This window comes from Bubalus bubalis, chromosome 2, assembly GCF_019923935.1.
Source record: "Bubalus bubalis isolate 160015118507 breed Murrah chromosome 2, NDDB_SH_1, whole genome shotgun sequence".
In the NCBI taxonomy this organism is placed as follows: domain Eukaryota; kingdom Metazoa; phylum Chordata; class Mammalia; order Artiodactyla; family Bovidae; genus Bubalus; species Bubalus bubalis.
The window spans coordinates 26,240,110-26,267,710 of record NC_059158.1 but is presented as its reverse complement, the minus strand read 5'-3'; the positions used below and the strand labels follow the sequence as shown (position 1 = coordinate 26,267,710).

Sequence of the window (27,601 nt, the reverse complement as noted above, 5' to 3'; positions counted from 1 at the left end):
GAATATCATTGAAACATGTATATTACCATATGTGAACTAGATCACCAGTCCAAGTTCGATGCATGAAACAGGGCACTTGAAGCCAGTGCACTGGGACAATGCTGAGGGATGAGATGGGAAGGGAGATGGGATGGGGGTTCAGGATGGGGGACACATGTACACTTATGGCTGTTTTCATGTCAATGTATGGCAAAAACCAACACAATATTGTAAAGTAATTAGCTTCCAATTAAAATAAATAAATTAATTAAAAAAAAACATAAGTCTCAACTTTTCATTGTAAATAAATTTTTTAGTTAACAGGGCTTTGAGGTCCAAACTGCAAGTTTTACAAATGGATTCAAAATATAACTTGTCCTGTGTGGGCTTAGGGCAAAGTACTAAGCCCTACCTTTACTCAATGACTAATTATACATTAACTGAAGAACAGAGTTCAAAATACTTCTTTTGATAAGAAGTGGCTGGTTTGATAAGAGGATCCTTGAACAATACACTCCCTTCCACCTCACCTTGATTTGACTGCTTAACAGGAGCTGACAGATAAGGGGTAGGAGGCATGGAGAAGTCAGCCAGCCTAAGACTGCATTTCTTAATTCTGGACTGTACAGTATAATCAGCTTCCCTGATGGTTCAGAGGCAAAGAATCCACCTGCAATGCTAGAGATCAGGATTTAATCCCTGGGTTGGGAAGATCCCAGAGGAGGAAATGGCAACCCACTTCAGTATTCTTCTCTGGAGAATCCCATGGCCAGAGGAGCCTGGCAGGCTGCAGTCCACGGGGGCATGCAAGAGTGGGACACAACTGAGCACGGGAGCACTAGGGCACAGTATAGTCACTTGAGAATATATCTTAAATTACTGATTCATAGTTCTATCTTCTCTTCCTTCTTTCCACCCCTAAGAAATTTCTATTTGATTAGTCTGAGATAGGCCCTGGGCAGGTTTGTTAATCAGTAACAAGTCTGGTTTAGTTTAATTGGTCTATAATTGGTCTACGTAAATGATCAAGTGAACATAAAAGTTCTTCTTGTTTCAGCACTAGATACTCTATGGTTGACTTGCATGACGAGAAAAATTAAAAAAGAAATCTAATCTGACATTTATCCATTGAGTTTCTGTGTATATGCTGTTTGTGGATATATTCAAATGAATAACTGCTTCTGAAGTATTGTTTTGTGATCATATAAGGTTCAGAGTACAGGGTCTCCTTTCCTGCTTCTGGTTAATTCCATGCTGCACCAGCAGCACTCAAGAACCAGAAACCTGATTCATACGACTGAAACTTCTCTCCGACCCGGGGATATTGCCTTGGGTCATATAATCTCTTCCCCCTCTGTGTTTTTAGAAGGGACACAAAGATATTTCAAAATCCTGCCAACACAACTCAGGACCAAGCTTAGACTTTCTCTGGGCCACAAGTGACTGACGTGAAGCATCTTTCTTCTTAAGATGGTGACTTATCCAATAGATCACTATAGAAAATCACCTATGACGAATGGAAATCATAAAGGTGAGTTTTATTTTTTGATACTGCTGATATTGTTTGTGCTTTTGTGTGTGTGTGTGTGTTAGAGAGAAAGAGAGCCTGTATGTCTAGCTAGTGCTTCTAACAAAAGCATTTGAGTCACAAAGATAGAGCGGACCTCAGGGTACAAGGCGTGAGACTTGGATTTCCACTCCTTCAAGTCTGGTCAATCTGACTTCCATACATTCTTTTCTGTATGTCATTAGAACATCACTTATTTCAAAAATATAATCAGAAATGAGCAACTAATGTGTGATATTTGCATTCTAAAGTCATAAAAAATTACCTCATAGAACTGAGAACAAATACTCTCATACTGGCTTCCCTGGTGGTTCAGACAGTAAGGAATCTGCTTGCAATGCAGGAGACCTGGGTTCAAACCCTGGGTCGGGAAGCTACTCTAAGGGAATGGCTACCCACTGCAGTATTCTTGCCTGGAGAATTCCATGGATGGAGGAGCCTGGCAGGCAGGCTACAGTTCATGGGGTTGCAAAGAATTGGACGTGGCTGAGCAACTAACACACTTTACTCTCAAAACTGGCCACTCTGTGTAATGTTGAAATAAAGGCTTCTTTTAAGGAACACATTGCTGTGAAATTCCAAGATATTATTTTAATATTTTTATATTCATGAATTTTAATATCCATGGTGAATATGTTTTAATGTGCACTAATTAGAAATATTTAGGAGTGGAGTAGAGATCCAACTTGTGGTGGCTAATATTCTGATATATAATAAGTCCTGAAAAAATTGATGTTTAATGCCACTGTAGGGGAGTAAGCAACCATCTCTGTTTGGAAAAATAAGCGAGGACAACTCATGAACAGATAGAGATTGGAAAAAGTTTTTCTGGCCATCAGTGTGGTATTATTCAAATTTTTGTAACATAAGATTTATTTAATGCTCTAAAATTGTTTTATGCAAGAATATGGCATTGGAATACTTTGATGTTAACTTTAAACATTGAACTGCTTTGCAATATGTAGTGAAGATAAAAAATAGCTTTTTGTTGCAGCTATTTTTTTCATTAGAATGGTTGATATGTACAGGTAAGTTTCTCCAGTGTTTCCTTATGTAGAAGACCATATTATCACATACACATTTTTGCTATTATTGATTAATCTGTTTAGAATCTAAAATATGCATATATAACAGGAAAGATAATGTAGTTTGTTACATTGACTTCCTCAATGATGATTATATGTCACTTTTGAAATTAAACACAATTTTTTTCATTGCTTTACTTATTATGATTTTATGCATGTATTTCATATACATAATAATTAGCTTGCTTTCAAAGCAATACTCAGTAGTGGAAAAATATGAGGACAAAGAAGTGACAGAGAATGATAGTCCTACGGATAGGAATAGATGTAGGAAATGTTTTAGAAAGACACATCAATTTATATTAAAAAATGAATGGAATAGTAGATAATATCCATGCTGTAGAAAACTGAAGAACATTGGTTGAAAAATAAAAATCTGATTTAGCAATGTTATTGCTGCTGACCTTTATCTGTGAATTTGCAGTATAATGCTAGGCTGCTGCTGCTGCTAAGTTGCTTCAGTCCTGTCCGACTCTGTGCGACCCCATGGACTGCAGCCCAGCAGGCTCCTCTGTCGATCGGATTTTCCAGGCAAGAGTGCTGGAGTGGGGTGCCATTGCCTTCTCCGATAATGCTAGGAGAAGAAGTATAGTTATACATGATAGATAAGACAATGGCAGGTGATCTGGTCACTTTTTGAGGAAGAAGATAGGATGAAGGAGCTAAAATACCAGTAGATGGTATGACTATTTACCTAGAAGGAGAGCTGGACCAAACTTTCTGCTCACATGGTACAAATAGCAATTAAGTAGATAAAATCAGTTCTCTCAGGCATTTCTCAGGCATTTGGCTGAGAGAATAGGTAGGAAATTAGTGGATCTCAAGCAAGAAGAATACTAATATAAACGAAAAGAAGAACATTTTATACTTCTTTTTGTGTAAAATACATCATTACACATAATGAAACCGTAAAATGACATTTCATTAAGTAAAGATGGCTATATCTCAGACTTAAATTCTTAGAATTCTGGAAATTTATATCAATTACTTAGATATTCATTTAAAAAAACAGCAATTAAATAATCTGAATGACATATAAGACTATATTATTAACTTCAAATGCATTTTCTGAAAAAATTTACACACAGAATTTTCATTTAAATGAATGAGCTTTTTCACATACTTTTAAAGGTTATGCTCCATTTACAGTAATTACAAAACATTGCCTGTGTTCCCTGTGTTGTTCAGTGTGTCCTTGTAGCCTGTCTTACACTCAATAGTTTGTACCTCCCACACCCATACCACTCTTATGTTGCCCCCCTCCTTAAAAACTATATAAAATGAGAATGAACGTTTTCTCATGTAGGCTTCCACAGTAAAGATCAGATGCAAAGATGAAAAAGGATTTTCCCTGTTTATTGCTCATTTCTCAGATTCTTGCTTTTTGTCATAAAATTTGATTCTCTTGGATGTGATTCTGTCTTACATAGTGACTTGCGTCACCAAATAAAATTTCAGATTTTATCTCTTATATATTGTTGTAAAGTACTGTTATGTACTCAAATTTAAGTTTCTAGGAAATCAATTGGAAAAGATTTTACTATTTATACAAAATTCTGTTGGATTCTTAGCCAAATTTATATCTTTAAGTAAATTATCTGCTAACCGCTGTTAGTTTGCAGTTAGATGTTTTAAATGTTTAAGTGAAGCACTAATAACTGGAATATTTAAGTGTATCATTTTTACTGTTTCTTATTGAAGTATAGGTGATTTATAGTTTCATGTATGCAACATATTGATTTGATGTTTTTGTGTATTAACACTCCATTTAAATTATTACATAATGTTGCTACATACTCTGTGCTGCACATTACATTCTAGTATATTATTTATTTATATCTAGCAGTTTATACCTCTTAATCCTCTTCCCCTATCTGTCCTCTTCCTCCAACTTTCTTTCTCCTTGTAACCACTAGCCATTCTCTGTTTCTGTGTCAGTTTCTCTTTCATTGTATTGGTATATTTGTTTTGTTTTCCAGATTCCACACATAATAGAAAATATACAGTATTTTTATTTCTCTGTCTGACTTATTTCATCAAGCATCATACCATCTAGATCCATCCATTTTGTTGTAAATGGCAGAATTTAATTTTTTGTGGTTGAATAATATTCCATAGAGGGATTGGGGGCAGGAGGAGAAGGGGATGACAGAGGATGAGATGGCTGGATGGCATCACCAACTGGATGCACATGAGTTTGGGTGAACTCTGGGAGTTGGTGATGGACAGGGAGGCCTGGTGTGCTGCAATTCATGGGGTCACAAAGAGTCAGACACGACTGAGTCATTGAACTGAACTGAATATTCCATATACATATATTACACACACACACACACACACACACACACATAAAATGACATTTTTCAAAATAAAAGAATATGTAGAAAATGGGATTTCTTACACAACTACCTAGAAAACGCAATAGCATTTTATTCTGCTCTTGTGGGTGATGCAGCGTCTTATGTACACATTTATTTGCTTAATTTCAAAAGGGGAAGAGAATAATTACTTGTTGTTTTTAATGTACTCACACTTCCTCCTTGCAGCACCAAGAATATGATCCTCTGTACCATATTCAAGGCTTAGGATTCCTGGGTGTGTCTGAGGCTGCACACAAAGCAGGAAACAAGGCCTAAAAGATGACCAGTTGCCACTGAGCTGGAATGTGACATGGGGTCTTAGGTGGGAAGGTAGCTTCATGATAGCATGGATGGTTAAGAGTCAATGTGAGAGTCGAATAGGAAAAAGGAAAAAAGAGAAATGGTTGTGAAAAAGAAGGTCCAGATGGGTCACCAGATTCTGAAAAAATATTAGGAGGCTGATTGTGTAGCTTACATCACAATGAAAGCAAAAATTAAGGGTTCTCTGAGTAGACAAATGGGAGAATAGTCTGATAGGATGCTGTATGAATACTTTATCACAGACTACTAGTGCTGACATTTCACTACTTTGAATAGATGTTTGAAACTTTGTTGCTGTTGTTCTTTAGTTGCTCACTCTTTGAGACCCAGTGGACTGAAGAACCCCATGCCTCCCTGTCCTTCACTATCTCCTGAAATTTGCTCAAACTCGTGTCCATTGAATCCGTGATGCCCTCCAATCATCTCATCCTCTGTCATCCCCTTCTCCTGCCTTCAATCTTTCCCAGTCTCAGGGTCTTTTCTAGAGTCAGCTCTTGGCATCAGGTGGTCAAAGTAGGTGCTTCAGCTTCAATATAAGTCCTTCCACTGAGTATTCTGTGTTTGATTTCCTTGTAGTCCAAGGGACCCTCAAGAGTCTTCTCCATCATCACAGTTCAAAAGCATCAATTCTACAGCATTCAACTTTCTTTACAGTCCAACTCACATCCATAATGTTACAACTTTTGCTTCAACCATCAAATATATTTTAGAAAACTCAAAAAGAAAAAAGAAAAACCTATCATATTTGTCCATTTTTGTACTCCTTCCCTTGTTCTGTCTTCCTTAATGATGTTCCAAGACTTCTTATTTTATCATTCCCTTTCAATTTCAAGACCTTTATTTAGCTATTCTTTTAGGACAGGTCTGCTGGCAAGAAATTCTCTTAGCTTACCTTAATCTGAAAATGTCTTTCAGTTCAGTTCAGTTCAGTCACTCAGTCGTGTCTGACTCTTTTTGATCCCTTGAATCGCAGCACACCAGGCCTCCCTGTCCATCACCAACTCCCGGAGTTCACCCAGACTCACGTCCATCGAGTCAGTGATGCCATCCAGCCATCTCATCCTCTGTCGTCCCCTTCTCCTCCTGTCCCCAACCCCTCCCAGCATCAGAATCTTTTCCAATGAGTCAACTCTTCACATGAGGTGGCCAAAGTACTGGAGTTTCAGCTTTAGCATCATTCCTTCCAAAGAAATCCCAGGACTGACCTCCTTCAGAATGGACTGGTTGGATCTCCTTGCAGTCAAGGGACTCTCAAGAGTCTTCTCCAACACCACAGTTCAAAAGCATCAATTCCTCAGCACTCAGCCTTCTTCACAGTCCAACTCTCACATCCATACATGACCACAGGAAAAACCAGAGCCTTGACTAGATGGACCTTTGTTGGCAAAGTAATGTCTCTGCTTTTGAATATACTATCTAGGTTGATCATAACGTTCCTTCCAAGGAGTAAGCATCTTTTAATTTCATGGCTGCAATCACCATCTGCAGTGATTTTGGAGCCCCCCAAAAATAAAGTTTGACACTGTTTCCACTGTTTCCCATCTATTTCCCATGAAGTGATGGAACCAGATGCCATGATCTTAGTCTTCTGAATGTTGAGCTTTAAGCCAACTTTTTCACTCTCCACTTTCACTTTCATCAAGAGGCTTTTTAGTTCCTCTTCACTTTCTGCCATAAGGGTGGTGTCACCTGCATATCTGAGGTTATTGATATTTTTCCCGGCAATCTTGATTCTAGCTTGTGCTTCTTCCAGTCCAGTGTTTCTCATGATGTACTCTGCATATAAGTTAAATAAGCAGGGTGACAATATATAGGCTTGACGTACTCCTTTTCCTATTTGGAACCGGTCTGTTGTTCCATGTCCAGTTCTAACTGTTGCTTCCTGACCTGCATACAGGTTTCTCAAGAGGCAGGTCAGGTGGTCTGGTATTCCCATCTCTTTCAGAATTTTCCACAGTTTATTGTGATCCACACAGTTAAAGGCTTTGGCATAGTCAATAAAGCAGAAATAGATGTTTTTCTGGAACTCTCTTGCTTTTTCCATGATCCAGAGGATGTTGGCAATTTGATCTCTGGTTCCTCTGCCTTTTCAAAAACCAGCTTGAACATCAGGAAGTTCACAGTTCATGTATTGCTGAAGCCTGGCTTGGAGAATTTTGAGCATTACTTTACCAGCATGTGAGATGAGTGCAATTGTGTGGTAGTTTGAGCATTCTTTGGCATTGCCTTTCTTTGGGATTGGAATGAAAACTCACCTTTTCCAGTCCTGTGGTCACTGCTGAGTTTTCCAAATTTGCTGGCATAGTGAGTGCAGCACTTTCACAGCATCATCTTTCAGGATTTGAAATAGCTCAACTGGAATTCCATCAACTCCACTAGCTTTGTTTGTAGTGATGCTTTCTAAGGCCCACTTGACTTCACATTCCAGGATATCTGTGCCTAGGTCAGTTGCCGGGGTCCAGCCCCAGTGGATCCAGGGAAATTTGAAGGAGAGACGGCATGGGCAAATACACTGGCTTTAATTAAATATTAATTAGAGACATAAAGAGTAATAGAATGAGGATAGCTCAGCAGGAAAATTCAGTGGAGAAAAGAGGCTGAGTAGCTTGGTTTATGCGAAAAACCAATAAAACTTCAAGCCAAGAAGTTTGCACCACTTACGTAGGCTGCAGGTGTCCTTCCGTTCTCCCATGGGAGAGGAGACACTGAGGCCTCCCCGGTCGGATCTTAGAAGCCCAGGCAAAATTAGTAAGCTTGGCGGGCCTCCACGCTCTAGATGGAAACTCAGCCAGAGGTTGAGAGAGAGAATGACATGAGGAGACCAGTATTTCGAGGAACTGATCCCATTTTTTATTTTTCCAGGGTCTGTTTTTATACACTGAGATATTATACAAAAGTCACTCAGGGTCAGCAGTCCTGACTTTTATCAAAGTCAGGTGCTTCATACAAATGTATACAGAGGTCTTAGGGGTGTTACATCATCTTCTGGCCAGGGGGCCTGCTGATAATTTATGACCCTCTCCTTGTGACAGTGGTCAGTCAACCAGAACACTTATTTCTCCAGGGGTGATTATTCTTAAAACAGACGCCACCTTCCGAAGGTACCAGATAAAATTACATTCCTATAGGGTGAGGGTGTAGTGTGTTTTAATTAAGGGAAGAATTTACTTAACCTAAGGTCTAATGTGATTAATATCAAAGGTTAATACTTATTTCTATATATTCATTAATGTGTATAAGGGCAGGGGATGTGGAGACTTAGCAGCAAACATTGGCTCAACAAATGAAAAACCTTCACCAATACAATTTCTAATCAGCCCACTATACTATACTAATAGTTTTCTAACTTCTCTAAAGAACCTGTTTTTAGAAGGTTTAAAGCATCTCGTGCCTCTCATGGTTCGGAGGCTGTGAACAATCACATGTGGCTGGACAAGCCTGTCAGGCAGGCTAGAGAACCTTCAGAGGAGTTTGTAGGTTGAAACACTCCTATCACGCCCAGGAATTATTATTAACTGGAGCTCTAAGTTAACTCCTTCTCCAAAAGAGGTGGTGGGGGACAGCTCCCCGTAAAGTCAGAGGTGAGAGCACAAAATAGTAAAGTGGGTCTTGGGGGTAGATGCTCGAGAATTTCCAGGGGTACTCCTGGGGCTCGATCCTGCCTTTGCATATGTCGAGCCTCCTTCCTCATGACCTTTGCCATGGGCGGAGTTCCTCACACTGGCTCCTGGCAGTCAGTGATCACACCATTGTGATTATCTGGGTCGTGAAGATTTTTTTTTTTTGGTGAAGATCTTTTTTGTACAGTTCTTCTGTGTATTCTTGCCACCTCTTCTTCATATCTTCTGCTTCTGTTAGGTCCATACCATTCTGTCCTTTATCGAGCCCATCTTTGCATGAAATGTTCCCTTGGTATCTCTAATTTTCTTGAAGAGTCTTTCCCATTCTGTTGTTTTCCTCTATTTCTTTGCATTGATCACTAAGGAAGGCTTTCTTATCTCTCCTTGCTATTCTTTGGAACTCTGCATTCAGATGCTTATATCTTTCCTTTTCTCCTTTGCTTTTCACTTCTCTTCTTTTCACAGCTATTTGTAAGGCCTCCCCAGACAGCCATTTTGCTTTTTTGCATTTCTTTTCCATGGGGATGGTCTTGATCCCTGTCTCCTGTGCAATGTTACAAACCTCATTCCATAGTTCATCAGGCACTCTGTCTATCAGATCTAGGCCCTTAAATCTATTTCTCACTTCCACTGTATAATCATAAGGGATTTGATTTAGGTCATACCTGAATGTTCTAGTGGTTTTCCCTACTTTCTTCAATTTCAGTCTGAATTTGGTAATAAGGAGTTCATGATCTGAGCCACAGTCAGCTCCAGGTCTTGTTTTGTTGACTGTATAGAGCTTCTCCATCTTTGGCTGCAAAGAATATAATCAATCTGATTTCGGTGTTGACCATCTGGTGATGTCCATGTATAGAGTCTTCTCTTGTGTTGTTGGAAGAGGGTGTTTGCTATGACCAGTGCATTTTCTTGGCAAAACTCTATTAGTCTTTGCCCTGCTTGATTCCGTATTCCAAGGTCAAATTTGCCTGTTACTCCAGGTGTTTCTTGACTTCCTACTTTTGCATTCCAGTCCTCTATAATGAAAAGGACATCTTTTTTGGGTGTTAGTTCTAAAAGGTCTTGTAGGTCTTCATAGAACCGTTCAACTTCAGCTTCTTCAGCATTACTGGTTGGGGCATAGACTTGGATTACTGTGATATTGAATGGTTTGCCTTGGAAATGAACAGAGATCATTCTGTCATTTTTGAAATTGCATCCAAGTACTGCATTTTGGACTCTTTTGTTGACCATGATGGCTACTCCATTTCTTCTGAGGGATTCCTGCCCGCAGTAGTAGATATAATGGTCATCTGAGTTAAATTCACCCATTCCAGTCCATTTCAGTTCGTTGATTCCTAGAATGTCGACATTCACTCTCGCCATCTCCTGTTTGACCACTTCCAATTTGCCTTGATTCATGGACCTGACATTCCTGGTGCCTATGCAATATTGCTCTTTACAGCATCAGACCTTACTTCTATCACCAGCCACATCCACAGCTGGGTATTTTTTTTTTGCTTTGGCTCCATCCCTTCATTCTTTCTGGAGTTATTTCTCCACTGATCTCCAGTAGCATATTGGGCACCTACTGACCTGGGGAGTTCCTCTTTCAGTATCCTATCATTTTGCCTTTTCATACTGTTCATGGGGTTCTCAAGGCAAGAATACTGAAGTGGTTTGCCATTCCCTTCTCCAGTGGATCACATTCTGTCAGATCTCTCCACCATGACCCACCCATCTTGGGTTGCCCCATGGGCATGCCGTAGTTTCATTGAGTTAGGCAAGGCTGTGGTCCTAGTGTGATTAGATTGACTAGTTTCCTGTGAGTATGGTTTCAGTGTGTCTGCCCTCTAATGCCCTCTTGCAATACCAACTGTCTTACTTGGGTTTCTCTTACCTTGGGCGTGGGGTATCTCTTCACAGCTGATCCAGCAAAGTGCAGCCGCTGCTCCTTACCTTGGACGAGGGGTATCTCCTCACCGCCACCCTTCCTGACCTTCAACATGGAATAGCTCTTCTAGGCCCTCCTGCGCCCGTGCAGCCACCGCTCCTAGGATGTGGGGTTGGTCCTCCTGGCCGCTGCCCCTGGCCTCAGGTGTGGGGTTGGTCCTCCTGGCCGCTGCCCCTGGCCTATTTCCCTTTAACTCCTAAAGAATGTTTTCTCTGAGTATTGAACCCTGTTTGTGTTATTTTCTTTCAGTACTTTAAAAATATTCTGCCATTTCCTCAGACTTCTCTGGTTGTTTATTAGAAATCTACTATTAATATAATTCAGATTTTCTCATAAAAGTAAAGAATTATTCCTCTACTTTCAAGATGTTTTTTTCTCTTTACTTTTCAGAAGTTGGGTTATGATGTATCTTGGCACGGATTTGTTCAGTTTTATCTTATTTGTGGTTTGCTCAGCTTATTGAGTATATAGGTTAATGTCTTTTGTCAAATTTGGGACATTTTTAGTCATTATTTCTTCAAATACTTTTTCAGCTCCACAGACTTTCTAGTCTCCTGGGACCCCAATGACATGTACATTAGATCTATTGTTATTGAGATTTTGTTGTTTATTTCAGTCTATTTCCTCTTCATTGTTCAGTTTGGATAATTAGCATAGTACTATCTTCAAGTTCACTGACTAATTCTTCTATCATCTCCATTCTCTGTTAAACCTTCAGTGAATATTTTATTTTGAATATTGTATTTTCTATTTCATAAATTTCTATTTTATCCTTTGTATCTTCTATTTATTTACAAAGACTATATTTTTTCATTTGTCAAAAGTGAGTTTGTAATTGCTTATTTTTATGATTACCACATAAAATCCTAGGCAAGTATCTTTGTCATTTTGATGTTGGTATGTATTGCCTTTTTTTCATTTAAGATGATATTTTCTTGGTTCTCCCAGGTATGAAGTGTGATTTTCTATTGTATCCTGGACATCTTGGGTCTTATGTTATGAGGCTGTGTATTTTATTACATCATCTATTGTATCAAGCCTCAAATGGTACCACATGTATGGGAAAATGAAGATATCATCTCATGTTGCTAAGTGAAGGTGGAAGTAGTGGTTTCCCACTTAGCATTATTTAACACTGTCGAAGGAGAGAGGCACTTTGTTGCTGCTGGGTAGAGCTGAAAGCTCAGGTTCCCCTTTGGTCCTCTGCTGACAGTACCTCACCTGGTAGAGTGAGGGCACCTCATTACTATTTTCTGTGTATCTCCACCGACTCTGTGGCAGGGCAGGGGCACTGACCTCACTGCTGCTGGGTGGGAATGAAAGTTCCAGTCTCCACTTTGCCCTCAGTGACACCAGCCAGGACAGGATGGGGCACATTGTTAACTGAGTGAAGGTGAATCACTAGGCTACTCAGTCTTTGCTGAAGAGCAGGAGTGGGATTATGGTTTTCTCTGTGGTGTTTGGCTGGAGTCAGGAAGTTATCACTTAAAAGTTTTCATCTCATTAGGTTGTCCATTCCTGGTCCTGTGACCACAAAGAGCAAGCTTTTCTTGGGGGTTACTTTGTCTTAGCATGCGTGTGTGTACTCAGTCGTGTCCGATCTCTGCCACCCAATGGACTGTAGCCCACCATGCTCTTGTGTCCACGGGATTTTCCAGGCAAGAATACTGGAGTGGGCTTCCATTTCCTCCTCCAGGGGATCTTCCTGACCCAGGAATCCAACGTGTATTCCCTGTGTCTCCTGCACTGGAGGCAGATTCTTTACCAAGGAGTCATTTGGGCTTCCCTGGTGGTTCAGCTGGTAAAGAATCCCACCTGGAATGTGGGATACCTGGGTTCAATCCCTGGATTGGGAAGATCCCGTGGAGGAGGGAAAGGCTACCCACTCCAGTATTCTGGCCTGGAGAATTCCATAGACTGTGTAGTTCTTGGGGTTGCAAAGAATCAGACATGACTGAACGACTTTCACCAGCACCACCAGCATCTGGGAAGCTTTGTCTTTACCCATTGGCATTTCTGGATTATTGGTTTATCCAGCACCCACTCAGGGATACATTAGGAGAGGGGGAAAAAAAAAAGATGGAGGTAGAGAGAGCTCACTATATATGCCATTGCTGACATCTTTTAGAGTCTCTTTGTATTTGTTATATATATGTAGTGCTTGGGGCTTCAATTAATAGCGGCATAGGGATAGGTGTCTATTCCATTATTTCCCAGAACTAGATAGTCCCCTGGTTTCTTAATTGACTGATTATATTTTTCTAATATCTTCAACTACTTGAAAAAAATGTGCTCACCAAAGCACTAATAGATTTGAGTTTATTTTCTCAGTCTGGACACATTTCTTTAGCTTCTTCAATCAAACAAAATTAATCTCACTTCCCATTGGTTACAGAGAAGGCAATGGCAACCCACTCCAGTACTCTTGCCTGGGAAATCCCATGGACGGAGGAGCCTGGTAGGCTACAGTCCATGGGGTCGCGAAGAGTCAGACACGACTGAACGATTTCACTTTCACTTTTCACTTTCATGCACTGGGGAAGGAAATGGCAACCCATTCCAGTGTTCTTGCCTGGAGAATCCCAGGGACGGGAAGCCTGGTGGGCTGCTGTCTATGGGGTCGCACAGAGTCAGACATGACTGACGTGACTTATCAGCAGCAGCACCGTTGGTTAATGGCATCTCTTACTTGACTAAGAAATGGGTTATAAAACTTTCTTTGGTGCAGCCTTATTTTCATTTTATATTTTCTTGAAAACAATCTTTTCTATAATGGATATTTAATTTTTAATTTTATAATTTTTCTTATGATTGCTTTACCATAATTTGAAAATATTGTAATGAGTGCTAGTCTGGCAATGCCAGTGCATATTGCTTTCTTTTAACAAAGCTACAGTTTTGTTGCATAATAAATATATGTAATTCAGTAATAAGACAATGCATACCCTAATGTATCTCAAATGTTTTATTCAAACTCTACTTTCCCCCCCTCTTTTACATGTTTTGACATGTTTAGTATTACCTGGCAATAAAGCAAAGCTATAAAGTAAAATTTTGCAATGCTGTGACAGTCCAGCCACCTAAAATAATAGGGAGTTATAACTGTCACTGCATTTCAGTCTTGATGAAACTATTCATCTGTTATTATAGTGAAAAAAACAGTTATAAACCACATGTATATGAATAAGCATAGCTGAGTTCAATGGAATGACAACAAAATTTGAGTTTTTTATTTTGTGTCACAAATACTATTTATTTTCCCATTGATGTAGCAATGTGAAATTCACTCTGACATCACAAATCTTCCAAAAATATATATCAGATTTGATTTGGCCTGTAGGCCATTGTCAGGCAATGCCTGACCTAGATCATGTTAAACTTCATAGGATATAGGAAAATGATGAGGGCATATCTAGAATTTGACAGAGAGTCCCTCATTTATTGTGAAGGGTCCACACTCAGCAATCCTTTACAACCCATGGGAGAAGCATCTTGCCAACCCTTGGCCTACCCTGAGATATTCAATCCTACATTGTTTTCTGAGTGGTTGCTGCTATCCATTCCACTCCAAGTCTATCTATGAAGGTTTAAACTTGGTCATAGACTTACAGGTTACTTGAAGGGTGGAATTAAAGTGTGGAATTAAACAATAGGATTGGTCTGGATATTAATAAGAAAATTCTCTGGTGTACCTTTTTCAGAATTTCCCCCCAGAGTAAATGACATAGACAGTTTCCCTGCAATTCAACTACTCTACCTCTTAGTGACGGTCTTTATTATTGGAGTATCCTGGAGGGAATATCACAAAAATGGTAAGTTACTAAATACTTAAATAATTAAAGTCATGATATCTTAAGGGAACTGTCCACTATCTGACAGACTTTGACATGGCTTCTGAATGGTGATGATAATAGAGATGAGCAGAATCTGAACTTTCCTTTATAAAAGCTGAACTGGAGGCAAGAGCAGGAATAGTCTCACTCCACTGTGTACTTTTGATGGGAACTCATTCATTTAGATCTGGACAACACTATTTAAGAATGATTTTGACAAATTGCAATTCATTAAGTGTACTATTCATCCAAACTGCAGTTTCTGAAAACATTTCTTTTAAATTAACAGAATAAATAGTTGACTTTTGTCAACTATTTTGATAACTTTTCATTGAGAGTAGATTCTCTTTCAGTCTCTCAGTTTCTCTCTTTCTCTCCAGAGTTGTTTCAATTGTTATCATTAGAAATGCCTGCTTGAAGCTGTAAAGAGTCATATTTGAGCTCTATCTATTAGGAAATATTTTAATGATGATATTTTTTTGATTATCAGATATATCTGCAAAAATGTTATGAATTGACTACCATTGATATAATTTTGTTGAAATATTTATTTATTTAATTTTTTTTTCTTTTGCTGTGCTAGGTCTTCGTTGCTGTATACCAGCTTTCTCTAGTTGTGGTGAATAGGGGCTACTCTTTGTTGTGGTGTACAAGCTTCTCATTGCAGTGGCTTTTCTCGTCATAGAGTACAGGCTCTAGGCAGATGGATTACAGCATGTGGGCCCTAAAATAGTTCCAGCACATGAGCTCTAAGCACTGATTCAGTAGTTGTGGTGCATAGGCTTAGTTGTTCTGTGGCATGAGGGATCTTCCAGGATCAGGGGTCAAATCCTTGTCCCCAGCATTGGCAGATGGATTCTTAACCTCTGAAACACCAGGGAAGTCCTTGTTGAAATCTTCATGGTCATCTATAGGAATTATTTTCCTTATATTAGAGAGTAGATTCCTAAATCCGGTGGAGGATTGCATTATAAAATGTAAAGAAAAAATCCCATATTCTCAATCAAGATTTTCAGGGTAATGTTAAGAAAATTTTACCACAGGGTTTTCGCAATTTTTAAAGTTGCTTTTATAAAAAAAAAAAAAAAAAAAAGCAACTCCTTAGAAAATAAAATATGCAATATTATACAAATTCAAAACTTCTGAATATGCAGAAATATTCAAGGAAATACACAGATTTTTTTTTCAGCCTAGATACTTAGCAGTAGAAATCAATGAATATTATTGAATGACATCCCATAAAAATATTTTATTCTAAAAACTAACACACTGGCTTTAAATAAAATCAAGATAAAATCTTAAATCAAATCAAGATAAAATTTTTAAAAACTCAATTAAGTTAATATAGTCATCACAATAGAAAAATGGATACTGGCACAAAACAGGATGCAAAATTTCACCAAATATCTTTTAAAATTCCTAATAATAAACTAAAGCAATCAATATAGTATTAGAATCTGTTTAATGAGAAACTCTAAAGGAATTTGTACAAGCTTAAAGGAAATGACCCCAGAGGGATTAATAAAGAGGAAGGGAAGGATTTGGTGGATAGAAATAAGGTGAAGAGTTTGTCTTTATCAGTTTTTATTCTGAAAATTAAAAATCCCCCCCCTTTTTTTTAGAAAACATGAAGAAAGAAAAAGGTATGTTATCTTCATCCATGTACAAAGATTTGACTAATAACCTAATTGATTCTAATTCTTAATTCATTTGTAAGTTGTATCAATTTATTGGAAAGAAATGAGCTTATCTAATCTTTTATTAAGAGAAAGAAGTAAAAGGACAATTTATCTCCTCCCAAATGGAAAATAAATAATTGAAGAAAAATCAGACCTGATTTATATAAAAGCTGAGTTCTTGGTACATTGGCATTATGTAAAATAGAATTTTGTCCATAAAAGAATTACTATTCATTTCTCTGTAATTTTATTTGTGAATTTTTAATTTGTTAATTACCTCAATTTTTGAATATCAATACTTATCTTACTTGTTTTGCAGAGAAAATAAAAAAAAACGGTGAGTTTCAAGTTTTGATCCACTTAAAAGATATCATTGCAGCAAACATCATAGTATTAGATAATAACAAGGAAAAGTTTCCAGTATTTTGATATTACACAAAATAAAAGTTTTCCTCTGCAAACCAATCTATTTGAAACTCTGTTTGTCCTGTTTGCAATTTGCTTCAATATAATCTGTAGTAAATTTGTTTCAATTTGTTTTTGCCTATTGTTCAAATTTTGTCTAATATGTTTTCAGAGACAGCGAAGGAAGAAAAGAAGTCAGAACAAGGTGGGTCTTTTATCTTCAGACAAATATACATTACATAACTAGAGAAATGTCAGCCCTTGACTCTATGAGAGAACTCTATGCTAAGTCACTTCAATCGTGTCCGACTCTGTGCGACTCCATAGAGGGCCTCCTACCAGGCTCCCCTGTCCCTGGGATTCTCCAGGCAAGAACAGTGGAGTGGCTTGCCATTTCCTTCTCCAACGCATGAAAGTGAAAAGTGAAAGTGAAGTCGCTCAGTCGTGTCTGACTCTTAGCAACCTCATGGACTGCAGCCTACCAGGCTTCTCCATCCATGGGATTTTCCAGGCAAGAGTACTGGAGTGGGGTGCCATTGCCTTCTCCATGAGAGCAACTCTATGAGTATTTTTGCACTATTAGAACCAAGGGCTTTGTCCGTGAGTAAATGAATTGATTTGACCTTCTGTTATTGTATTTTTGGATTGCTTCTATTGATTTATTTTTTACTTCTATTGAGGTAAAATTCACCTAAGGTCAAGTTAACCACTGAAGTGTGCAATTCAGTGGCGTTTGATACATTCATGATACTGAGTAACTATCACTTCCATCTAGTTCCAAAATAATTTTATCACCTTAAAAGTAAACTTCACACTCATTAAGAAGTCACTTCTCATTCCCCCACTTCTTAGTCTCTGGCAGCCACTGGTCTGCTTTCTGTCCCTGATCCCATATGCGTGGAATTATACTCTATGCCACATTTTTTGTGTTTGCCTTTGTTCACTTGCATAGTTTTTGAGGTTCATTTATGTTGTTGCATGTATCAATACTTCATTCCTTTTTAAGGCCGAGTTCATTGTCTAGGTATACCACATTTTGTTTATCCATAAATTGTTGATGGACATTTGGACTTTTTATGCTTTTTGATTATTGTGAATGGTATTGCTTTCCATTGCTATGTTTTTCTTTAAATGCCTGTTTTCAGTTGTAAGGGTGTATACTTAGCAATTACTGGGTCATATGGCATACATTGTTTAGTTTATTGAAAATCTGCCAAACTGTTTCCTATAAAGATGGCACCATTTTACATTACAATCAGCGATGTATTAGAGTTCCAGTGTGTCTTCTATCTCAATAACACTTGTTACTTTTTATTTTTGAAAATTATAGTCATAGTAGTGCCTGGAAAGTGATATCTCATTAGGGTTTTGATTTGCATCTCCCAATGGACAAAAGAAATTGAGTTATCTTTTCATATGCTAGTTAGTCAACTGTACATCTTCCTTGGAGAAATGTCTATTCAAGACCCTTGCTCATTTTTTTTAAAAAGACCTTTGCTCATTTTAAAACTGGATTCTTTTTTTTTTTTTTCCATCACTGAGCAGTCAGAACTTTATTGTCTTTATATATATATTTGATCCTAGGCCCTTAAAATATGTAATTTGCAAATATTTTCTCCCATTCTATACCTTATCTCTTCACTAATCTTTTGATGAACAGAAGTTTTCAAATTTTTAAAAAATCAACTCCAATTTATCTGTTGTTCTTTCTTTTGTTCCTTTTGCATTGGTATCATTTCTAAGAATTCATTCTCAAACCCAAGGTTATGATAATGTAACTTTATGTTTTGTTTTTTTTTATGGTTTTAAGCACTTGGCATTTAGATTTGTTTCATTTGGAGTACATAGTATGAATGTAGTAAAATATAATATAGTAAATAAAAGAGGTATATATGTATGAATTAATATTGGAGGTTTTTGATTATGTTAAACGACTAATTTGATTTTCATACTGTGGTTGAAATAGGAAACAATATGAAGTGTTTAACTTTTTGAGTGTCTGACAAACTCTTTACATAGTCTTGCTATGTATCACACAATATTACATAGTACTGCATAGTATTTGAGGGTGCTACTTTATCTAAGGCTTCATTCTTTTACTGAAAGTCTCTTTGTCTAATAATAAAATACACAGGCAAGTGCACATCCCATTTTTTCTGTTTTGACACATATTAGGTTCAATTATGGATCATCGGAGTAGGTTGGTTAAAAATAACTAACAGTTTTTATATGCTTATATCTTTTTACCAGAGAGACCTGTTATTGGAAGAATTATATTACAATGAGGGGCTTCCCTGATAGCTGAGTTGGTAAAGAATTCACCTGCAATGCAGGAGACCCCAGTTCAATTCCTAGGTGGGGAAGATGCCCTGGAGAAGGGATAGGTTACCCACTCCAGTATTCTTGGGCTTCTCTTGTGGCTCAGCTGGTAAAGAATCCACCTGCACTGCTGGACACCTGGGTTCAATCCCTGGATTGGGAAGATCCCCTGGAGAAGGGAAAGGCTACTGAATCCAGTATTCTGGCCTGGAGAATTACATGGACTGTATAGGCCATGGAGTCACAAAGAGTCGGACGCGACTGAGAGACTTCCACTCACTTATATTACAATGAAAGTCAAAGCAAATGATAACAAATAGAGAGGGACCAAAACAGGGTTAAATTTATAGAAATATGCAGACAAAGCAGTGTTAAATTTTATGGAAAATGGATATTATTTGTACGTAGTAAATAGGATCATAAAACAGAAGAGGAAGTCTAACTCCCATTAAAACATTTAACAATTTCTTGACATATCAGTGTCAAAAGTAATGAAGAATCAAAGTGCATTGTGGAGTTGAAAATAGGGTGTATATGGAAACAAGATTTATGATTCTTTTCCAGTATGAATTTTTCTGCCATATAGTTTTAATAATCTAAGAACTTGGTCATCAAAGTAACAAAAGATAACTAATACTTCACTTTTATAAAAAGGGAATTTCTCTAAAGAAAAAATTTTTATAATTGTTACTTAGATAGTTTTCAAAATAATGGCTAGCTCTACCTCTTATAATCCTAAGGAGAGTTTCACCTTTTAAAAAGCTATTTTCAGGGATGGAGGATGTCCACTTTGCTTTTAAATGGCATTACTTTTAAAAGTGAATTCATTACTAAATCTCATCCATCATTTGACTGTTCAACAAGAAGATGAAAGACTACTTTTAAAAATGATGCTGAAATGCCCAGAGATAATACAGAAAACAGAACAGATACTTGTATTGGGTAAAATAATTATTTATGATGTCAGACAAATGTTGGATAAAGTTCTGACTCTGAAATAAGCAACTGTGGGGAATTCAGCAAGTAATGTATCTTTGCTCTAACTTCACTTTACTCCTCTGCATATGTGTAATTACTTATCTGGAGCACTTCTGATGACCAAATGTAATGCTACTTCTAAAACAAGTATCATAGAGTCTAGTATGGGGAAAGTACTTCAGTAAAAGTCAATTGTCGTAATGGTGATGATGACGGTGATGATAACAGTAATGTTACCATATCATTAAAAGGACTTTGGGAAATCATTTTGTGGGATTTTAAGTTCAGTCATGATAAATTAAAATTTCTTTTTCTACTTCATCATTTGGTAAAGAGCAATGTGACCCCTGTATATTTTACAGAACAACACCTAGAAAATAAATATGTTTCTTCACTCTAAAGTGGGTAATCTATTATATATAAAACAGGTGAAGAGATTTTGGAAGGTTTTTGTGTTTGTTTCCATTTCTTAGTGATTTTTATATTACTTCTTACTTTTCAGATCAACTTAGGAAAGAACATGGTAAACTTTAATGATTATTTACAAAACATGATCTTTCTGTTAAATGTTTCATAAGAATTCTTATGTTACTTTTTTGTTTTTTTCAGATCAACCTAGGAAAGAAAATGGTAAACTTTAATGACTCTTTACAAAATATAATCTTATTAGCTGTTTCTTAAAAATTCTTATATAATTATTTTTATTTTTTTCAGATCAACTTAGGAAAGAAAATGGTAAACTTCAATGACTCTTACAAAATATGATCTTCCTATTAGCTCTTTCATAAGAAATCTTTTTTAATTAATTAATTTTAATTGGAGGCTAATTATTTTACAATATTGTGGTGATTTATATATTACTTTTTATTTTTTCAGATCAACTCAGGAGAGAAAATGGTAAACTTTAATGACAATTTATAAGATATGATCTTTCTATAGTGATTTTTCTTACATCTTCTCTTTTTCTTTTTTTAATTAATTAATTTATTTTTTATTTTTATTTTATTTTTAAACTTTACAATATTGTATTGGTTTTGCCAAATATCGAAATGAATCCGCCACAGGTAACATGTGTTCCCCTTCCTGAACCCCCCTCCCTCCTCCCTCCCCATACCATCCCTCTGGGTCATCCCAGTGCACCAGCCCCAAGATCTTCTCTTTTTCAATCCTCCTACTTCCTATGTATAATTTTCTCTTTTGTGAATTTTATTCATTCTTACTATATTACTAACTTCTACTACCTGTTTCTGTTTGTTCTGCTTTCATCACCTAATTCACTTTTCCTATTCACTCTTCTCTTTATCTGATGTATTGTTATATTTTGATTGTCCCCATGATGTTAACAGTAACTCCTTCTCATGACTCTGAAATGAATGAAATTCTAATGAGAATATATTTGAAAGAGCTCTCTTGGTGCTTACTATGCCCTTGATCTGATTCTAAGAAAAATTCAAAACCTTTTCTATGCAGGACACTGTCGAAAAAGTACAGTAAATTGTTCCTTATAAAGAGTGCCACTGTTCTCTATCTTGTGATTGAAGACTCAGCAGGCTGGACCAGGAGTGGAGGTTTATAGGGATACAAAAGGGATAGGGATAGGGAGACATAGGGATACAGCGTCTTCATTTCACATTTAAACAGAACTGAGTTCAAATTATTGATCTGTCCATTAACCAACAGAAATTTCTTCATGCTACTGACCCCTTTGATTCTCAGATTTTTCTTTTGTGAACAGAGGAGCACTATTTCACAATTAGTTTTCTAGTATTAATTAATTACATAAAGCACTTAGCAAATATTTGTCGTTGGAAACATTGAATAAATTGTAGTTTCCATTGCACAGATGATTTATAGCATGACAGCATTGCATGTGATGATTATCATGACTAAAAGGATACCTTCATGGAGGAATTGGATAATTTCCCTCTTGAATTTTAACTGTAAACTTATTTATCTATATTAACATGTAATATGTTTTGTTATTTTCTTTCTTTTTTGAAACAAGTGTTGGAGAAAACTGAGGGTTTTTTAAAACCTTAATGAGCTAATTTAAGTCATTGTATATCATCCTTCCAAGCAAGTTTAGGTGTTTGTTTCACTGTAACATTAAAATGCATTTTTCACTCTTGTTTTTCAGGAAAATTGCAAAATGAAATTGGTAATTGTATTCTAGTAGTCAAATATTTGCAAGATTGTCCTCTGCTGGTAACCCCTTGCTTTCCTTATTCTTTCCCCTTAACTCCTTATTTCGTGTATCTTTTGCATTCCCCTACTGCCTCTACATATTGCAGCTATCATGCTAGGAATAATTTATCTGCTTGTCTTGATTTAACACTTAAAATCATGTGATTCAATGTTTTATTCATAAAAAACAATTTCAGAAGAGAGCAATGGCTTGACTAATAATAGTAATAATTAAGATAAACACTTGTAAAAAGCATATCTTTTTTTCTTTGTCTTTATCTCTTTGAGAGTCCTTGTCTTACATGTACATCTCCTTTCAGATGAGAGGAAAGCTCAATTTAAGAATGGTAAGTAACTCAGAAGTTCGTTCACTGGATAGAATTCCACAGATAATCAAATACCTAACCCTTCTCTAAACCTCCTTCCCAAAAGAGTCAGGCATAATATACCCTTGTATATGCTCACCGTAGAAGCATGAATGGAAGAGAGTCTGTAAAAATGAATTAACTCATTTTCTTTCTTAATTGATAATATCTTTTCCTTGAGATGAAAAAAAAATGTAATTTTTGATGGATATTTCTAAAGCTTTCCTTCCTTTCTCTCCATCCCCTTACTAATCCTTTCTTCACTGTTTCCGTCTTTGTCTCACTCTTATAGTTCTTTATCCTTTCACCTCTGTTCTTCCTGTTTCTCCCTTCCTTCTACCTCCCCTCATTCCTTCCAGTTTGTCTATTATTTGTCTATGTCTATGTCATCCTATATGACATTGTCTATATTCTTTCTTTCCATCTTCATTTCTTAAACTACCTACATTTCTTTCCATCACTTCTTTATTTTCTATCTTTTTTTTTCTTTTCTTTCTTCTCTTGCTTCTAGCTTTTCCTTCTAACTTTATATATTTTTCCCACTCACATACATGGACCCAACCATTCTGAAGTTAAAGGCATGGTCACAGTATTGTGAAGAAGGGAAGGAATGGAGAGATAAATAAGTCACTGAATACTTAGAGAATGCCAGGGATGAGAGAGGAAAAGCTATGAGAAGGACCAGGAAAGGGGAATAATATTATCTCATTTTGCTCACTTTCAGGCTGGCAGAAGACATCATTGTACCCTGGTAAGTACATGGTCCTGAAGAAGATGATTCTAAGATACAGAATTAAGCTCCTAAAGTCTATGCAATATTGTACTACTAACAGAAAAAAATACAGAACACAACTTCTTGTCCTTAGCAAACATAGCAAGAACAATAATTTTTAAAGTATTTTTTCTTTTCATCTTTTTCTCACATGCGTCTTACAAGTTGATTAAAGCAGAAATTAAAAAATGACAGTAAAATATAATTTTCTCTTCTGTGGTTTTTATTATTCTTACTATATTACATCTTCAGTTATCCTTATATAACAAGATTATTGAATTTTTTCTGTATTTTTTTCTACTGAAAATTTTATATTTTTAGCTATTACCATTAGGTCTATAACACATTTTGAGTTAGTTGTTTTGCATGGGTAGAGAGGAAGATCTAAACATATTTTTTTTTTTTTTGTATGTGGATATCCAACTGTGCTAGCACCAATTCTTGAAAACAGTATACTTTTCCTCATTGAGTTGCACTGGTAACTTTTGAAAAGACATCACTTGATCATAAATTGACTTCTAGACTCAAAATTCTGTTCTGTTGCCCTAATTTAGTTTATTCCTCTCCTCTTAGTCCATTTGGGGAAAATCTTAGGTTACTGGTTTAAAATAATACTTTTTCTGCTACAAACATTTAAAGCTCTAAGTTCCCTCTAGGCAATACTTTTAGCTGCATTCAATAGTTTGGTAGGTAGCAATTTCATTTTTATTCAATTCCAAGTATTTTCAAAATTTTCTTTTTGATTCACAGATTATTTATAAATATGTTGATTAATACCTAGATGTTCTGTATATCTAAAATTTGCTTCTTTTTTAATTGCTAATTTAATTTTACTTTAAAAATAGATCATCCTTTTATTGTCATTCTTCAATTAACAGTTTTAAATATTTTTTTATGAATGACTGATATATGTCTCAATATAAAGTGATCATTTTTCACAATTTCTTCAGTCTCAGTTGTGGCCTTGGGGAAGATTTGCTTAGCTATTTACTGAGCCCTTCAAGAAATATTCTTCATGTTGATAGGTTTCTCATACATTTTATTTCAGTTAGTTTCATGTGTCAATCGTTGTATGAAAAATACAGCTATAGACTTATTTGCCAATCTCATTTTTTTTCTAAGGTCCCCCGTTATGGTTGCTCACTTGAAGCTCCCTGGTAAAGCTGTAAAAAGTCCATCATCTTGATTTCTGCTCACTCTTAATTTTCCTAAAACACTCTATTCCATAAATAAATTGCACCATTCCCTTGTGCTGAGTGCACTTTTAATTTCATCTCTTATTTTAGGTGGCCTACAAAAGAGATGGCCATACTTGTTCTGTAAAGGCCAAGACTGTAAATATTGTAAGGTTTGTGGGTTACATGGTCTCTGTCACAATTACTCAACTGTGCCCTTTTAGCACAAAAGCAGCCACAGACAATACATAATTAGTATGGCTGTGTTGAGAAGGAAATGGCAACCCAGTCCAGTATTCTTGCCTGGAGAATCCCATGGACAAAGGAGCCTGGTGGGCTGTAGTCCATGGGATCGCAAACACTCAGACACAACTCAGCAACTGAACACACACATGCACACACACAGTTGTGTTACAATAAAACTGTATTTAAACAAACATGGGGTGGGCCGGATTTGGCTCCTAGGCCATACATAGTTTGTTCACTCTTGGCTAGAAAGTCACCTTTTAACTTTGAAAATTTACCCATTTTGGAAGCTTTACATTTATTTTGATTTATGAGTAAAAAAAGGTGAATAATTATTATTAAAAGAATAGTTTTTTTTTAATAGGATGTCAATAACAGACCCAGTGAATACCCTCTTCAAATTAGCTCCTTTAGTCCTGTGTAGTGCATAATGTATGTTTCCTAAATACTCATAGGAAACTGTCTTAGCAACTGTTTTGTCTCCTCTTATCATGGATATCTTGGGCTTCCCATGTGGTGCTAGTGGTAAAGGACCCACTTGTCAATGCAGGAGACATAAGAAACACAGGTTCAATCCCTGGGTTGGAAGATCTCCTGGAGGAGGGCATGGAAACCCACTTCACTGCTCTTGCTTGGTGAATCTCATGAACAGAGGAATTTGGTGGGCTACAGTCCATAGAGTTGCAGAGAGTTAGACATGACTGAAGCAACTTAACACACACACATATCATGGATGTCTCTATATGCAGTCGGTTTCACCTTTTTTTGTCACTCCTATTACCTAAGCATTAAACCAAGACCGCACATTTTTAAAGTGTTGGTTACAGTATTTTGCTTTCACTTTACAATAGCAATTTCTGCAACAAGCAGTGTAATTAGCTTTGATTTTTTTTTTAAAAAGCAATTCCTATTATCTCCACAGTTTAACCACACTCATATAAATTATATCATCTTGGTCAGTGGTTCTCCAGAGCAACTCTCTTAAAACAGTAACTCTGAGGACTAGGTTCTTTCTTTTTTTTTTCCAGTTTTCTCCATTTTTAGGGCCTTACAGTTCTTGGTTGGGTGGGAAAGTGTACAGTAAGAATGAAAATGAAAAAAAAATAACATGAACTATTTTATTGCCAAATCTAGAAATGATATGGTCTCGTGCTGAGCACATTTTGTTGCCTACAATTCAGTCATGTAGTCTCAACTAAATTCAGTGAAGGTGGTGAAAGGCAAGCATATAATTTAGCTATTTGTTTAAGAAGAGGGTAACTGTGTGTTGGGAATGCCTATAGTCTGCACTATATAAAGAATAATTTAGAGGAATTCATTCTTATAAGAATATTTAATAAGAAAAACAGTGAAAGCTTTAGTTCAAGGATAAGTTACAGAGTACTTTTGGATCCTTAGCAAAAGAAGCATTAGAAAGAAGAAATTACCTCTTGTACAAGGAAATTCAGGTACTAGGTCTGATAATGACTATTTATTTTCTTTTTAGACTGGAGGAAAGAATTTTTCCAGGCTGGTGAGTGAAATTATTCCCTGATGGCAGAAGAGAGACTACTCCTTACTCTCTCAGGATCAGTCTGAGGATTTATTGAAAGAGGGCAGATGAAAGAGTCCAAGTGGAAATATACGAGTCTCCCACAAGCTCAAAAGTATCTCAGGCTAATAATAGCACCCTCTTTTTCAGATATTAAAATGGTTATTGTCTTTACAGTGGATATTACTCTGGATCCAGCCACCGCCCATCCTTCCCTCTTCTTGTCGGAAGGGAACAGATGTGTAACCTGGGGAGAGAAGTCTCAAGACCTGCCTGAGGACCCACAGAGATTTTGTTCTCTTCCCTGTGTGCTGGGTCATCAGGTCATCACCTCAGGGAGGTGCTACTGGGAAGTAGAGGTCGGGAGCCATGGCGCATGGGACCTGGGGATTTGTAGGCCTCATGTAATGAGAAAGGGCAGAGTTTGTATCAAACCTGAGGATGGTTTCTGGGCCCTCAGGTTCTATAAGCAGGAGTACTGGGCACTCACCTCTCCAGAAACAAAACTCACTGTAAAGGTGCATCCAGCCAGAGTTTGTATTTTCCTAGAATATGAGGAGGGAAGCATTTCATTTTATAATATGATAGATAAATCTCACATTCACACCTTGTCTCAAGGTGCCTTTGGTGGGCCCTTAAAGCCTTTTTTCAGGCTTTGGCCCAGTGAGTCAGAGCCTTTGACCATCTGTCCAGGGCCTGGAGCAGCCCAGAATCCCCTGTACTAGGAGCATCATATAAGCTGCAGGTCAGTGTGGTTTGAAGCATTTGATTATGACGTGAATTCTCCTAGACCAGAAGCAAATTATTTTTTCTTATCTATTTTAATGGTTTTCCTTATTGACGGGAGCCGCGTTAGGCATTACTGACAAAATGGAGGCACGGCCCCAACCCCTTCTCCTCATTCTGCAGGCACAGACCCGGGATGCAGGAGTTAGCTCTGTATTCTGACTTGTTTCTTCCTTTCTTTGGTTCAGTTGGCTGGAAAGAATGTTAATGTGCTTATTGTTCTTGAGAGAAGCATGAGAAAGCACAAAGCCTTCTGTAGTTGTGCCCAGAAAATAATCTATAAAGTAACCATTGACATTTGTTCAAGGATTTTTGCAAAGACTGTCCCAGGATGAGCATGTAGGCCACAGCTTGAGGCCATGGGAAAGATTGTTATCTGAGACCTGTTTGTGAGGGAAATGTTTATGGCAAAAGAAGTTTGCTGAGCTTAGGGTTTAGGAATAATTAAGAATAGCTAGAAGCC

At 37.1% G+C, this 27,601-nt stretch overlaps 1 protein-coding gene across 3 annotated transcripts; it reads left to right on the top strand.

Annotated features, from left to right (window-relative positions):
* Positions 1-1,019: 1,019 nt before the first annotated feature.
* On the top strand, positions 1,020-27,601 carry LOC102412381 (butyrophilin subfamily 1 member A1-like). Of its 3 annotated transcripts, none has more exons than XM_044928943.2 (11): positions 1,020-1,510; positions 14,567-14,677; positions 16,955-16,987; positions 20,689-20,709; positions 20,794-20,814; positions 20,956-20,976; positions 22,217-22,237; positions 22,584-22,610; positions 23,353-23,379; positions 26,308-26,334; positions 26,530-27,601. In XM_044928943.2, exons 1-11 carry the CDS (start codon positions 1,450-1,452, stop codon positions 27,075-27,077), a joined length of 918 nt encoding a protein of 305 aa, XP_044784878.2. In that variant the 5' UTR covers positions 1,020-1,449; the 3' UTR covers positions 27,078-27,601. The 3 variants fall into 3 exon arrangements, with proteins under 3 accessions (XP_044784878.2, XP_044784882.2, XP_044784880.2); XM_044928947.2 differs by having other exon boundaries at positions 16,321-16,987; XM_044928945.2 differs by lacking the exon at positions 20,794-20,814.

Coding starts and splice junctions, on each gene's coding strand:
- LOC102412381 (XM_044928943.2), top strand. CDS start 1,450: ATGGTGACTTATCCAATAGATCACTATAGAAAATCACCTATGACGAAT. Junction 20,815..20,955: donor TCAACTTAGGAAAGAAAATG/GTAAACTTCAAT, acceptor TTATTTTTTCAG/ATCAACTCAGGAGAGAAAAT. Junction 20,977..22,216: donor TCAACTCAGGAGAGAAAATG/GTAAACTTTAAT, acceptor CTTGTTTTTCAG/GAAAATTGCAAAATGAAATT.